At 36.9% G+C, this 16,137-nt stretch overlaps 2 protein-coding genes and 1 long non-coding RNA gene across 4 annotated transcripts in view; 1 reads left to right on the forward strand and 2 right to left on the reverse strand.

The window, feature by feature from the left end:
* The window catches only part of LOC109334498 (pentatricopeptide repeat-containing protein At3g53360, mitochondrial-like), a 22,924-nt gene extending 17,934 nt beyond the window's left edge, over positions 1–4,990 (reverse strand). The window contains exons 1-2 of one of the 2 annotated variants that reach the window (XM_019570313.1): positions 4,894–4,990; positions 781–3,800 (exon numbers count right to left, since the gene is read on the reverse strand). In XM_019570313.1, the coding sequence (XP_019425858.1) occupies positions 1,064–3,349 (2,286 nt within the window). In that variant the 5' untranslated portion in view covers positions 3,350–3,800; positions 4,894–4,990 and the 3' untranslated portion in view covers positions 781–1,063. Of the gene's footprint in view, positions 1–780; positions 4,103–4,893 lie in introns of those variants that run through there. The other variant, XR_002106107.1, reaches the window with a different exon arrangement.
* Positions 179–15,878, reverse strand: LOC109334500 (adenylate kinase 1, chloroplastic-like). The gene is made up of 4 exons (XM_019570315.1): positions 15,642–15,878; positions 14,776–15,048; positions 14,385–14,539; positions 179–193 (listed from the first exon to the last, which is right to left on the reverse strand). Exons 1-3 carry the CDS (start codon positions 15,861–15,863, stop codon positions 14,396–14,398), a joined length of 639 nt encoding a protein of 212 aa, XP_019425860.1. The 5' UTR covers positions 15,864–15,878; the 3' UTR covers positions 179–193; positions 14,385–14,395.
* On the forward strand, positions 7,140–8,894 carry LOC109334502. Its single transcript, XR_002106108.1, has 2 exons — positions 7,140–8,031; positions 8,685–8,894. It is a non-coding gene; the product is annotated as an uncharacterized LOC109334502 (long non-coding RNA).

The raw sequence follows: 16,137 nt of genomic DNA on the forward strand, positions 1-16,137 counted from the left end.
GGTCTTCTAAGTCCAAATTTCATGTTCCAATGTTACTGTGCCCAAATAGTGGATCTTGACCATCAGTTAGGGGTGAAACTAAATTTTGCAACAATAAAATGCAAAAGAATATACATAATTATATCAATAATATATTAATTCAAATTAACAATAATTCACAATAGAATGTTTAAGAGAGTGATTTTATTTTTACCTACATTTAAAGTATCCTTCTTTGTTTTTTTAATTTAAAGTTACATCTGAATTCAATTAAAAGTCTATGATATAAGATCATCGAGTACTAAGCAGTCTATACTGTAGTTTTCTGATCATAAATAATTTGATAGAACTATACTCAGTTTGTTCATTATTAATCAATTGCATACTGGATGTGAAATGGTTTCCTAGGTCCGTGTATATGATAACCTTAACTAACATTTTTCCTGTTTTTAGTCGTTATGTCATTCCCTTTGATGGTTTTTATGTTAGTCTAAGCTTCCCTATGATATGAAGTACTAAGCAGTATAAGTGGTAATATCAAAATAAATTTCATTGATGAGTTGATCAAAAAGTTGAAACACTTACTATTAACTTATAATGAAGGCCATTTCTGAATATCAGTAAGCTGTAGAGTGCAGACATACTTTTTTGTATGAAGCTTATATGCAAACTATTAAGTCATAGTATCCACCATTGGTTTAATCCCAGGCTAGTTTTTACAATTTATAATTTGTTGGACTTTTACCTTTCTTTTTAACCAATCTTTTAATCTTTCCATTGGTCATTTGGTTTGTGTTAAGTCCACTTAATAATTAATATGAGTCTAGTTCAGTCACTTAAAAGTATTTCTGAAAGATAATACTTTTCTGTAAGGTGGGAGAACTTAATATATGTTGAATATTTGAATAGTTTAGTTTAAGAAGAATCTACTTGCGGTCTACAATCAAAATTGCGGCTACAATATTGTGGTTTAGGCAATCTCTACAACTGCAATTGCATCCACATTTTCCTGCGCTGAGGTAAATGCAACATAATCGGGACCAATTGGGCTTGGCTTCAAATACACATTGCAATATGAGCCCCACTAAATGTTAATGTCTAACAAGTGGCAAGGATCATAACCATCATCAAGCATCAGCAACCATAATTCTTCAAGCATTGTGTAGATTGTACCCCTTTGTGGATGTGAAGTATCTTCTGAGAAGAAAACATGGATCTTATCCTTAACTTCTATCCAACTCTGACCAGGAACCTTTTGCAAACTCATTTGTTTCATCAAGCTCCTTAATTTGGCAACTTCTTCCCAATTTCCAGCAGAAGCATGTATATTACAAAGTAGCACTAGCACAGAAGAATTGGAAGGATCGAGTTTTAGTATATTTTCTGCAGCACGCTTCGCAATGTCAACATTACCATGAATTTTACAAGAAGCAAGGAGAGTTTTCCATGTAGTAATATCAGGATCAAATCTTGTTTTCTTAATAAAAGCCTCTGCCTCATACAAGCATCCGGCACGAGCAAGCAAATCAACCATGCAAGAGAAGTGCTCTCTTGTTGGTGTAATCCCTTGTTCCAATTCCATCGATGTAAATAATTGCAGACCTTCCTCCACCAATCCAACATGAGTGCATGCACTTAGAACCCCCAGATATGTGACCTCATTAGGCTGAACACCAAGCTTCCTCATCATTCTAAAGAGATTAAGAGCTTCATGTCCAAGTCCAAACTGAGCATATCCAACAATTAAACTACTCCATGAGACAATATCTGGGTTCTGGGTCGAATTGAAAACATCTTGAGCATGTTTAAGTGATCCACACTTAGCATACATGTCAATCAATCCATTTCTTACAGAAACATCAAGCACAAGTCCACTTTTAACACAATAGCAATGGACTTGATTCCCAACTTCTAGACATGCTAATTCTGCACCAGTTCCTAATAAGTTAGTTATGGTGATACTGTCAGGCTTATAATCAGAACGAAGCATTAATTTAAATAATCTAAAAGCCTCCTCTGCTTGTTTGTGCTGCAAGCATGCTGAAAGAATTGCATTCCAAGAAACTATATTGGCATTCTCACTTACATCTTTGAAAACATTAAAGGCATCGGGTAGATTTGAGCACTTTGTGTACATGGTTAACAAAGAGTTGCTGACAGCTGCATCCTTATCAAATCCTATTTTGGTAATGTAAGAATGAATTTGCATCCCTTGGTTGAGTGCGACGGGGCTCCCACAAGCGCAAAGTAAGGAGAGAAGGGTAATGTTGTCTGGAATCAATCTCATATGTATCATCTGACGGAAAAAAGATATGGCTTCGTTGGCGTCACCACTGTCAGCAAATGCTGCAATAATTGCATTCCATGACACTAAATCAGGGTTTTCAATCTGATGAAATGCTACTTTTGCTGAAGGCAAGAGTCCAAATTTTGCATACATGTCACAAAGGGAGCATCCAACAAAAATATTCCTCCCTAGACCAAATTTAGTAGACACTCCATGTATTTGCCTTCCAAATTCTGGTTCTACAAAGCTACTACAAGCACTGAAAACACTGCCAAATATAAATTCATTAGGCTGATAAACACCCTGAGTGAGCATATCTCTGAAAAGATATACAGCTTTTATCCCATACCCAAGTTGGGTAAACCCAGTAATCATGGAACCCCAAGAAACTAAATCCTTTGTAGCAATTGTAGTAAACACATCTGATGCCTGAGAAATTTGTCCAAACTTTGTATACATTGAAATAAGAGCATTTTGTGCAACTATGTGATGACCAAATCCTGTTTTCATGACATGGGCATGCAGTTGCATCCCTAAATTTATATCACCCGAAATGGAGCAAGCCTTAATTATACTTCCAAAGGTTATCTGGTCTGGGAAATGACCTGATCGCAGCATTTGAATATACATGATGATGGCATCATTCTCTTGACCATTCTGTGAGTATCCAGAAATCACTAAGGTCCAAGAGATCACATTTTGTAGCTGCATTGCATCAAAAACTTTTCTAGCATCCTTCAAAGAACCACATTTTCCATACATATTAAGAACATGATTTTGGAGAACAATGTCTGGTTGATAGCTGGATTTTAAAATGCGATCATGGATTTTCCTGCTGTATTCAAGGGATCTAAAGTTGGTGCAGGCCAAGACTAAATTCGTATATGTGCTTGGTTCTAATTGGATACTTGGATTCTTTAGATAGAAATCAAGTGCTTCTTTGTAATGGTGTTGCTTACACATCCAGCTGATGTAGTTGTTGCTTGATAACTCTGTACTGAGACTGGAGAAAAGTGTAGATCGTACAAGAGGACTTACACGACTACATATACATCGAACTTGCCTTCGAATGATCATGGACATGGAATATCTAAAAAGCAAGACAAGTAAACAGATTTTGGAATTGACAGTGATTCGGTAGATGGTTTCAGGACAATATCGTCAGGAGTGGTCATCAACGAGCGTTTCTGATTAAGGAAACAAAAAAAACCATAATTGGATTAAATGAGGATACAGCGAGTACATCTGTAAAGCCATGTAAGAAGCGGTGCCATTAGCTACAGATTCCATCTTGGTCTACCTCCTCTAACTATATGAACTCAAGAACCAGAAGCCACTAGTGTTTGATTTTGATGTTCTCTACAATAAAATTCACTTTTCACAACAACGACATCAAAGTTACTAGAAGCCATCCACAAATCCGAGAACATCGCCTATGACTCCGAGACACCTATGCAATTCATGCTGTGAGACAAACAAACTGATATGCAAATTTATTCAACCCCATCATCAACAAGCAAGTGGAAGCTTCATTCTGCAGGCCTCAATCATATAACATATTTTATCAACTTAAGGCATTGTGAAGTAACAATGAGGAGAGAAAAAACCATCAATCTAAATGGCCCATTTAGAATGGGTCAGCTACTAATCTACTATAATATATCATCAAATTTAAGCAACTAAAAAAATGTTGTATTTTTTCTCTCAAAATTCAATGCATTCAGATGAATATGAATCATGTGAATCACTAATTCTGTAATTTCATGCTAACCCTCTTGGTGACCATTTCTCAAACAGAAAGTATGCAAGAAAATTATAACTACATATATTGGTTCCAATTATATATGTAGTTATAATTTTCATATATATAAACATGTTATTTATTTATAAAAGAGAATAATAAAAAAAGACATATAATAAATAAATATAAATAAAAAACAGAATAAAAATAAATAAATAAAAACAAAATGCAATAATAATAAAAAATAAAACAGCAACTTCAGAAAAGAAACGTAATAAACACAATAAGGGTTAGAGTTTTGAAATTGATGTAGGGAACTTAGGGTGAAATTGATTTGGAGGTTTATGGTTAAATTAACTTGAGGTTTTAGATTAAATTAAACTGGGGATTTAGGTCTAAATTAATTTGGGTTTAGGACTAAATTAATTTGGGGGGTTTTGGGTGGATTTAATTTAGGAATTAGGGTTTTAGATGAAAACTCATCCAGCCACCACCTGGACTGCTGGAACCACAATCGACGGCGGCGGTGGCAACTTGGCCACCGATCGTGGCAACATGGCCACCAGATCACACCAAGGGTGACGGTTTGGCACATGTTCTAGCCCCCCATGGCTGGCGGAAACGACCTTGGACAACGCTATCTAGCCGGCGACGTCGCCTGAGATGCGCGATCCTCCGTGGTCGTCGTTTAGTTCTGTTTTGTGAGTTGTCGGCGTAGTGGCAACCATACGACAATGATTCTGGGTGAGTTTCAGTTCACCCTCTTAAACACCAAAATAGAATAGAAACCAAAACACTCTCATCTCATCACGATATCATTTAAAAATATAGCCTCGTGTCATTGATTTTATTGAAGTTAAAGGAGAAGAAAAGAGTAGAAGGAAACCTTATGAGTTTATGGAAGAACAAACCAACTGAGTTTGCTGCCTCTCCTTCTCAACTTTTCCTGCTTCTCACGGCTACCGCCTTTTTCTCTTTTTATTTTTTATTTTTTTTACTCATTGCCTTTAGTTGCTAATTTTAAGCTTTATAAGGGGTGAGATTAGGGTTGGACACCCTAATTTTGTTGGCCCAAAGGGGCCTAGCTCCTTTTCAAATTTTCCCACTCAATTAAAATTTATTCATCAAATTCAATTTTTTTTTTAAAATCAAATAACCGCTGTCAAAATTAGGTGTTTACAATATTCAAATGTGTAGAACAATGTATATTATCAAGACGCTTAATGGAGGAGTCACACTAGTTTATATTGTTAATTCATTAGCACATGTAAAGTGAAAGATTCTAATAAGAGAATGAGCATTATAAATATAGGAAAAAGTTGATAAAAACTCTTTCAATTTTATGTCTTTTGAATGTTACAATCATTAACTATCTTTCTTTCTAATTATTAAGTAAAAATAATATTAAATTGTTAACAACCTTTATCTATATTAATATATGAAGTCATAATATAATTAAGGAGCAAATATGTGATTGAACCGACATAATTTATATATTCCAATTTTGTCATTTACTATACAAATTATAAATAATTTTCCTTTGCTCTATCATTATTAAAGTAACCTCCATATTCTCTCTTTTCATTCAATTTTAAAGTGCAAAACTCAAACATCTAAGTTATATTATCCAATAATGCAATTGACTATTAAGAGTATTCTAAACTTGCATTTAGTCTACCAAATAATTTCCACGCTATCTCATAAACTCAAATGTTAAACTTCTAAATTATTGCTTCTCTATTATCCAATCCCACATTACTTTCTCATTTTTTCCAACATTTTCTTCTCACCATCATTGTTAGGTGTAGTTTTATCATCTCCCATAAACCCAAATGTTAAAGTTCTAATGTAAGGTATCATATATGTTTTACTTTCCATTTTCACATTCATTCTTATTCTTTGGTATTATTGGATTCATATATACTTCTTCATTTTCCCTTTCATACTCTGCAAACAAAAGTGTGTGATTAGTGGTGTGATAAATAAAAAAAATAAACTCATTGTTTTGAGTTTTTTATTCTTCCAAGGGTACTATTGTAATCATTGGTACTTTTCTTATATTTTCTTAAACTTTTCTTACATAGAATTATTTAACCAACCATTGCATATATTAGTACTTTTCTTACATTATCTTTTATCTGATATTGGATGTGCTACGATTGTAGACTCAAAAACACCTTCAAGTAATATTCTAACAATATGATATGAAACATTATACTCCTTTAATGATTTTTTTGGCCCCTTGTCCATCATAAGTATCCTTCCTTACTAAGTTATATAAAATAAAATAAAAATATGATGGTTTTATCATATAAGCATAATTTTTAATTCTTTTTTTTGCCATAGCTTTCAAGCTTTCATGATAAAGTAGACATTTTTGTTATGTGTTATTATTTCTTTTATCCTCCTGATTTACAATTGCAATATACAAGTTTGAAACACTCAAGGCTCAATTTGAAAACTCAACAAAACCAACTTAGTCTTTATTCCATAAAGTATTATATTTAATACAAATTACATATTTAATATTTATAATATGTAGATTACACATTACAAATAATAGGAAAGCATGTGGTACTTGTCATCATAGTTAGCATAAAATTGATATTTCGTACTAATTAGGATTTCATGGCAATTAATTATTTAGCTAGATGAAGGCACAATCTAATGGTTTTATAAGTTGTGGTTTACGCTCTAATGTGGTGGACCTGTGGTTTTATCAGTATCGGGAAAGGCTAAAAAAGAGTGAACAAACACAATATCCTTATAAATTTCCCTGTAATACCAATTTGATTCCTAAAAAGATAGAAAAACTAAATCAGTCCTCAAACATTAGGAGAATAAAGTATCCTGAAAATTAGACACATTTAAAAAGAGTAATTTAACTCACAATTGATAGTAAATTATGTGTTAAAACATGCTGTCACCACCTTTTCCTATCTAACGCTACAGCCATCATATCTGGAGAGTACAAATTTTGATCTTCCTAATCCCAGAAATGGGGAAGGTTTATAAATAAAAAGAAGCACCCATATGCAAAAAAGAACAAGGAACCAATGAAATATGACAAGCACTCAGGGAAAATGTCATTTCTGACAAGTACAATCCACAGAAATTTAATACAGAATTTTATTTAGTGAATTCAAGGGTCACACTGCCCTACAAAGAAAAGACTAAAGTACTAAACCACTAGCCATTGATTCTACCTAAGGCCACACACAAGAAAATTCAATCCTTAAACCAAACAAGGAGATAGTTGAACATTGACCAAACATGAAAAAGATATTCCTTTAAATCTACAGCTTCAAAACACCCCCAATTAGAAGATATAATAACAGCCAATCTATTAAGCTAAACTAATCAAATGAACAAATTGTAGTCCAAGCATAGTATATTTACATATTATGTGAATAAATTTCAACATTTTAAAAAGGATTATGCAAGTAACTTTTGTTGGACCATTCTTATTCAATTACAATAGATGTCAAACCATCATGTTTATCACCAAAACAAATAAACATAAATTATTCTGACAATAAGTCCTACTCTAGAGAATTTCAACCATGGATCATAAAGCACAAGCCATGGCTATTTTATAAGAGTTGGGCAAAAAAGAATACCATGAAAAGGGACTCAGCAGAACACGAAGGTGGCTAAGAAGATTAAATATCGGGCACAATCTATCTTGCACCACGAAAACTTTCGTGGTCAAGAGCTGGTACTGCCCTGTCTGAATATTTACTTTAGCAGCTGTGTAAACTTACTGGTTAGCAATTACTTAAGCCAACCAGCCCGGCCAGCTGCAATGGGAAAATTATAATTCAAATTTTCAACTGAACATCATATATGTGAAAATCTACACAGCTCTAACAATAGAAAAAATCTTATAAACAATACTCATATTGAAGCAACAAAGGTATAAAATTTCAGAACAAAGCATAATCAGTCAATGTAAAAATAAGTCATTGGTGAGGACTGTGAAATCAGAAAGCATAGTTAAGCAGCACAAGACATCATCACTTACGTTTACTTGAAGTTACCCCAGTAAAAGCCCTCCTTAAATCCCAAGGATGTGATAATAAAATAACACCAGTTCAATCAAATTTCATTTACAGCACAATAGTTATGCCCCAATACTATTGAAGCTTACTGCTAACCAATTAGCTATGCAGCAATTCCATCAGAAAAAAACAATTGCAAAACTAAACTAAAAACCACTTTAAAATTGGTTTTCAAACCGGATCTGAACTTAAATCAGTTTAAAATTTGAACCTGGACTGGTTTTGAACTGGTTTATGAACTGTTTTACTTAACCAACTGGTTAAATTTTAAAACATCAAACCAAATTTAAATAGTGTGGTTCAGTCCTGGACTCGGTATAAGGTGACTCAGAAGAGAGAAAAAATGTAAGGCACAATACATCCTGGACCAAGATAACTTAAGCAGTCAAGAGGCGGTACTGTGCCCTGTCCAAGTTTTTACTTTAGCAGCTGTGTAAACTTACTGGCTAGCAAATACTAAAGCTAACCAGCTCGGCCAGCTGCAATGGTAAAAAAATGCTAGCTAGCCATTGAATGATTTGAATACCACATGTTGCCATTCTGCAAAAGTACTGGCCTCTCCACTACCGGAGAGAACCCGAACTCTCGTTAAGCAGCATAAGGCATCATCAATCAGGTTTTCCAGGAAGCTGCTCCTGTAAAAGCCTTCCTTAAATCCCATAGCCAACTAATAATACAAACATAAGTTCATTCAAATTTCAGTTACAACATAATAAATATGCACAATCTTATTGAAGTTTTTTTATAACAAATTATCTATGCAGCAATTCTGTCAGGGACTAATTGTTGCGAAATTATAAAGAACCAAAGCCCCTGCTATAAATAACCAAATAAATAAATAAAATGAAAATCCCAACAGGGCAAAAGTATTATCAGAAGATAGGCCCCCAATTAAGAAGGTTTATCAGAGAAAAAGAAAAGATGCTCAGGGTAAAGTGGGAACAAGAGATAAAGAGTTGGTTGCAAATGCCCCTAACCAACTGGACACGTGGCAGATAGAGAATGAGAGATCAGATCCCAAAATCAGTGAGGGGTGAATATGAGGAGAGTGAGGCAAGGGGAATGAGTAGGCAATCATTTGGATAAAGAAAGGACAATGGGCACTGTCTCTGGAATCAAGGGAATATTTCCCATATTACTTGTATTTTTTCTCTTCTGCACTTATGCTAGGCAAATACCATTGTACTTTTGCAAACTGTAATCTTGTAACGAAGCTTATATACTACCATTACAGTTTCCCTTTTCTAATTGTTGTTTCATTCTCTTAATTCTATTCTGGTACCTATCAAATTGGTATCAGAGCTCCCGATCTTGGGAGCATCTGGATGGTATCAACAAGAATGGACAATAGACTAGATAATATGGAAAGGAGGTTGGAGGGAATGCAATCCTCATTGCAAGAAGCTTTCCGGTTACAAATGGAGACTCTGATGAAAGCAATTACTGATAGGTTGGAGGAAGCAGTGGGTGAAATTAGAGAATTGGGAAGAGATGGAATAGGAGAAAACAACAACCGAGAAGATAGGTATCGGAGAGGAGGCTTACGGGGTGACGAAGAAACGAGGAGAGATGAAAGAGTGACAAGAGTAGAAGTACCTTATTTCACTGGTGAAGATCCTCACAGGTGGGTTTATCAGGTGGAACGATATTTCGAAGTCAACTGTATTCCCGAGGACGAGAAGGTTGATACGGCAGTGGTGTGTTTGGAAGGGAAGGCTTTAAATTGGTATCAATGGTGGGAGTCACGAATGGTGGTGGCGGTGAGGTGGTCGATGTTCCGGCAAGCGTTGATGAGCCGTTTTTAGACCGCCGCGTTGGATAATCCCTATGAAGCCTTGATGGGGTTGAGACAAAGAGGAACTGTCATGGAATTTATGGAGCAATTTGAACTCCGTTCAGCTCCGTTGCAATTTGCGGATGAAAAATTTATGAATGGGTTGAAGGAGGATATTAAAGATGAGGTTAGATTGATGAGCTCAGATGACCTCCATGAATTGATGGAGACGGCTCCAAAGGTAGAGGAGAGGAATAGAGTTTTGGGCCGGACTTCTGGGTATTTAACCCGAGGTGGAACCGGGTTTAACCGCACCACTTTAATGGGGCATTGGGTCAGGGCCCAGGAACCTTCCCAATCAGGTCAGGGCAGCAACATACATTTTGGGCCAAAAGAAGGTTTTCAAACCCACATAGGCAGAACCGAAAATGGAATGCCAAAGAGGGGAGGAGGTTTCAGTGAAGGAGAAAATTCATCTGTGAACAAGAGGGGAAAACAAAGGAAGAGGAGATTGAGAAGAGGAGGCGCAACCTTTCTTTCAAATGTGATGAAAGGTATTTCCCAGGCCATGTCCGTAGCAACAAGCAACTCCATGTTATCTTGTTGGGCCAAGAAGAAGAGGAGCAAGAAAAGAATGAGGATCCGGAGGAATCAAAACAAGAGGAGTTTAATTTGCAGTTGAATGTAAGTAGCATTGTCGGCATGACATCAAAGAACTCCCTCAAACTCTGGGGTACTCTGAAGGGCAGAAAAGTCATTGTTATGGTGGACTCGGGAGCCTCCCACAACTTCCTAGCACCGGCGGTCGTGGAGGAGTTAAAGATGCCCACCGAAGGCACACAGGGGTATTTTGTAGAGGTGGAAAATGGGCAGCGTCTCGGAAGCCAAGGAGTTTGTAGAGGTGTGGAATTACAACTCCCCACTTTGAAGGTCATCCAAGATTTTTATCTCTTCGAGTTGGTAGGAGTGGATGTCATTCTGGAGTTTGAATGGTTGAAGAGTTTGGGAAAGTTCAGTGCTGATTTGAGAAGGTACTTGCTGGATATTCAAGAGAATGGGAAAATAATCGAAGTAAGGGGTGATCCAGAATTATCGAGAACCGTGGCATCATTGAAGGCAGTTATGAAGGAGATGCGGAATGAAGCAGAAGCTTTCTATGTTGAGTTCAGCATGATGAATGTGTTGTGCGCTCCGGCAGAAACAAATCCAACTAGCATCTAGCCCATTATTAAAGAATTCGAGGATATTTTTCAAGAGCACAAGGGACTGCCACCGACCAGAATGTATGACCACGCTATTGTGTTAAAGGAAGGAGCCGAAATCCCACATATTCGCTCATACAGACATCCCCATAGCTACAAGGAAGAGATTGAGAAGTTTGTGAGAGAAATGTTGGAGGCAGGAATGATTAGACCAAGTGAGTCCTTTTTCAAGTCCTTTGATTCTAGTGAGAAAAAAAGATGGGGCTGATGGTTCTGCGTTGATTATAGAGCTCTTAATAAGATTACTCTACCCAACAAGTTTCCAATCCCCATAATTGAAGAATTGTTGGATGAATTGGGAGGGGCTACACTTTTTTCTAAGCTGGATTTGAAGGCGAGGTACTATCAGATTCGCATGAAGGAGGGTGACATACCAAAAACCGCTTTTCACACTCATGAAGGGCATTATGAGTATGTGGTAATGTCGTTTAGGCTTACTAATGCTCCTTCTACGTTTCAAGCACTGATGAATGATGTGTTCAAGCCATACTTGCGGAAATTTGTGTTAGTATTTTTTGATGATATCCTTGTCTATAGCCGGGACATGGGATCACATTGTGAGCATTTGCGGGTTGTTTTTCAAATTCTCCGTGATCATGTATTATGGGTTAATTTCAAAAAATGTTATCTTGGGGCAAAACAGTTGGAGTATTTTGGGCATCTCATTTCTGGTAAGGGGATCCAAGCTAACCCGGACAAAATTTCAGCAATGTCTCAATGGCCATCTCCTAAAGACATTTACGGGTTGCAAGGATTCTTAGGTCTCACGGGGTATTACCAGCGGTTTGTAAAACATTATGGAATGATTGTTCGGCCGTTGACACAACTTCTGAAGAAAAACAAGTTCTAATGGTCACCATAAGCTAAGGCGGCGTTCGAGGAACTGAAGGCATCGATGGTAAACTTGCCCACTCTAGCCTTGCCTGATTTCGATATTCCGTTTGAGATTGAATCGGATGCTTCGGGGTATGGAATCGGTGTTGTCCTTATGCAGCAGGGATGGCCCCTTGCATTTGTTAGCCAAGCCTTATCGGAAAGGGCAAGATTAAAATCAGTGTATGAATAAGAACTGATGGCGATAGTGTTCGCAGTCCAAAAATGGCGACAATACTTGTTGGGGCACCACTTCATTATCCGCACCGACCAGAAAAGTTTGAAATTTTTGCTGGATCAACGGGTATTGGGAGGAGATCAACTAAAATGGGTCACCAAGCTGTTGGGTTATGACTATGAAATTCAAGACAAACCAAGATCAGAAAATAGGGTGGCTGATGGATTGCAAGTCGATTTCAATGGTGACTAACATGGACTTGATGGAGTTGGCCGACGAATGTTTGCAAGACTCACACCTGGAGCAGATTATGCAAGAGGTGATTCAGGACCCCAAATCTCATCTGATGTATTCGGTAGCAAAATGATGTTTATGGTACAAAGGGCGACTAGTGTTACCTAGCAAATCATATCGTATTCCGCTTCTGCTGACCGAGTTTCATGCTTCCCCATGGGGTGACATTCAGGGGTGACAAGGACGTATAAGCGGTTGGCTATGGTTTTTCATTGGACAGGCATGCGTCGGGACATAGAGAGGTTTGTGGCAGATTGTGTCACCTGTCAACACAACAAATATCTAGCATTAGGACCAGCGGGACTCATTCAACCTCTTCCCATTCCTAACCAGTTTTGGGAGGACGTCTCGATGGATTTTATTGGAGGGTTACCGAAATCCAGCGGGGCAGACACGGTTTTGGTGGTGGTGGATCGTCTCAGTAAGTATGCTCATTTCATCCCATTACATCATCCGTATACTTCTAAGGAGGTGGCTTAAGCATTTGTCAAGGAGGTTATTCGGTTGCATGGTTTCCCTATCTCGATTGTTTCCGATCATGATCATGTTTTTATGAGTATGTTTGGAAGGAATTATTCTGTTTGGCCGGCACTAAACTGCATTTCAGTTCGGCATATCACCCACAAACTGATGGCCAGACGTAAGTTATTAATAGAACACTGAAAACTTACTTACACTGTTTTGTGAATGAGCACCCTAAACAGTTGATTAAATGGTTGGCTTGGGCTGAGTTATGGTTTAATTGCTCCTACAATGCTTCTACTCATATGTCTCCTTTTAAGGCTTTGTATGGTAGAGACTCACATTCAATTATTCCTTTTAGAAATGAGAGCACTGTTGTGGCTGTTGTGGACAGTTTGCTCCAAGAAAGAGACAGCATCCTTGAAGAACTCAAGGAAAATTTGGCTAAAGCTCAACACTGCATGCAAATCCAAGTCGATAAGAAACGAAGAGAAGTAGAGTTTCAGGTGGGAGATTTGGTGTTTCTAAAGGCTCAACCTTACAAACTTCGTTCATTAACTCAGGCTCAATGAGAAGTTAAGTCCCCATTTTTATGGCCATTTTACAGTGCTAGAAAAAATAGGCAATGTAGCCTATAGATTGCAGCTGCCGGCTTACTCACGGGTGCACCCCATTTTCCACGTGTCTCAACTCAAAATAGCACCTTCCTCTAGTGTCCCTTGTCAACAGTTTCCAGCAAGTTTGACGGAGGATTGGGAATTACTGGTTGTGCCTGAACAAGTGTTGGCAGGTCGCAAGTTGTTGAATGGAAAAACTGAAGTCTTAATTAAATGGGCTGAACTCCCTGCACATGATAATACTTGGGAGGATTTCGAGTTATTATGGTCAACTTTCCATGCTTTCCACCTTGAGGACAAGGTGTTGCTCGTTGGGACGGGTATTGATGGAGCCCCAATTAAGAAGGTTTATCAGAGAAAAAGAAAAGATGCTCAGGGTAAAGTGGGAACAAGAGCCAAAGAGTTGGTTGCAAATGCCCCTAACCAATTGGACACGTGGCAGATAGAGAATGGGAGATCAGATCCCGAAATCAGTGAGGGGTGAATATGAGGAGAGTGAGGCAAGGGGAATGAGTAGGCAATCATTTGGATAAGGAATCAAGGGAATATTTCCCATATTACTTATATTTTTTCTCTTCTGCACTTCTGCTAGGCAAATACCATTGTACTTTTGCAGACTATAATCTTGTAGCGAAGCTTATATACTACCATTACAGTTTCTCTTTTCTAATTGTTGTTTCATTCTCTTAATTATATTCTGGTACCTATCAGAATGACACTACCTGATACCATTATTTGTTATCCCAAAAAATACTAATAGAGAATTCCAACTTCTTTGGCTCTCTTTCCTGCAAAATTACCAAGCATGCAATATATGCATGAACGCAAAGAATAAAAGACTCATTTTTTATGGTACACTATTACATCTTATGCTGCAGCAGACTGCTTCTCTTCATAATCATCAAGATTAAGAGCATGAAGTAACTTTGGCCAAGTTTCTGGGATTCCTCCTGGCAAGTCGAACTCCAAAAGTTTTCCTCTACTACGATAAAATTCCTCCACAGGCTGACTCTGGAATCATGGAAGAAAACAGGTTTTAAAACAATTATAGATGGCAGGGGTAAAAAACAAAAAAAAGATATCAACTTTAATGGAGAGTAGAACCACAACTTTATCAAAACTATCACAAGGCCCCCATAACTAAGATATCATATACACAACTTCTAACTCTAGTAGCCAAATTGCTTTCTTAAGTCCACTACTGATGATGATGATGATGATACAATAATATTAACGGGGTTAAGTACCATTTCGTTATATATTCGAAGCCTTTCTTTGACCACTGCTTCAGTATCATCTGAACGAATAATGAGCTTTGACATGCAATGTGCGGGAGGAAGAAATGGAGGCATGACTGTCCCTGGGCAGCCATTCTCACCCTTCATGTTAATGGAGGCAACATTAAAATTTCCTCCACACTGACTGCAAATTCTCCTGCCAAGGCATTTCTCAAGCAGCACTTCTTCTTTGGGCTTCAGATTGACTACCAAGTCAATGTCAGTTACCCCTTCCAATATTTCCTGACCACACAAAAAGGTAATACAAATCAAAAAATTATACTTCACATTGTTCACAAAGTTGTTTATTGTCTTTCTTATCCCCGATGACTCGATAATTAACAAAAAAATGCTTCCAAAAAAGTAAACATGTTACATTGTTACCAAATCGTTGCAACTTTAACAGATAAAAAAGGATAAAGTTGTTTAGGGAGGACAGAAAACAAAGCTGCTAGTTTGGTTAGTTAGTCTCTGGAAACACAGACATATATTAATTGATATAAAAAAGAACATTGAGTGAGACCTTGGTTATTCCAAAATTTGAGTTTAATTTTGATCCATTGCCAGTTTTAACTATTTTACATTATCATCCAAAAATACTTTGTGACATCATTAAAAGTGTTTGACCTACGAGGTAGTTGCAATCATAATTTATAATGTGGTAAAACAAATAAAATATAATTAGATGATAGTCAAAAAAATTGAAAGCATTTCAAAATTAAATTTGAAGTATTTATGAAGTTTTTGGTGAAAACTGAAAGGCAATAAATGGGAATAAAGGAACCTACAGAAGCTATATGGGGATGGGGGCAACAATGTAATTAAAAAATACTCACCGCTTGCTTTATTGTTCGAGGAAAACCATCAAGAATAAATCCTGGCTCACGTTTAGCTTCTCCGGCAGCCAGTCTCACTGACAATAAACTTATAATAATTTCATCAGACACCAATTTACCTTGATTTACAATTTCTGATAGCTGTAAGTGTAAGAGACCAAAAAATTCCAAATACGAAAACATCAGAGATGGTGCAATGGAGCATCCTTTTACAATTAACATGTAATTTTCAATTCAAACTCATCAGCTCCCAATAAACAAATAAAAATTATAGCATGCCATAAATACCATAACTACACAGTATTAAAAGCTGAAAATAGATTAAGAATAGCAAAACTACCAATAACTTGTACACTTAAAAATGAAAAAAAGGAAAATAAGAAGCAATCAACACTTCAATAATTGGTTGAATGGAAGGTTGAGGGCTATTTATTAGAGTATACTGATTTTGTAAAGCCAGTTGTGATAAATGGACTGTGTAGTGTAAATTGTTCAG

This window comes from Lupinus angustifolius, chromosome LG19, assembly GCF_001865875.1.
Source record: "Lupinus angustifolius cultivar Tanjil chromosome LG19, LupAngTanjil_v1.0, whole genome shotgun sequence".
Lineage (NCBI taxonomy): Eukaryota > Viridiplantae > Streptophyta > Magnoliopsida > Fabales > Fabaceae > Lupinus > Lupinus angustifolius.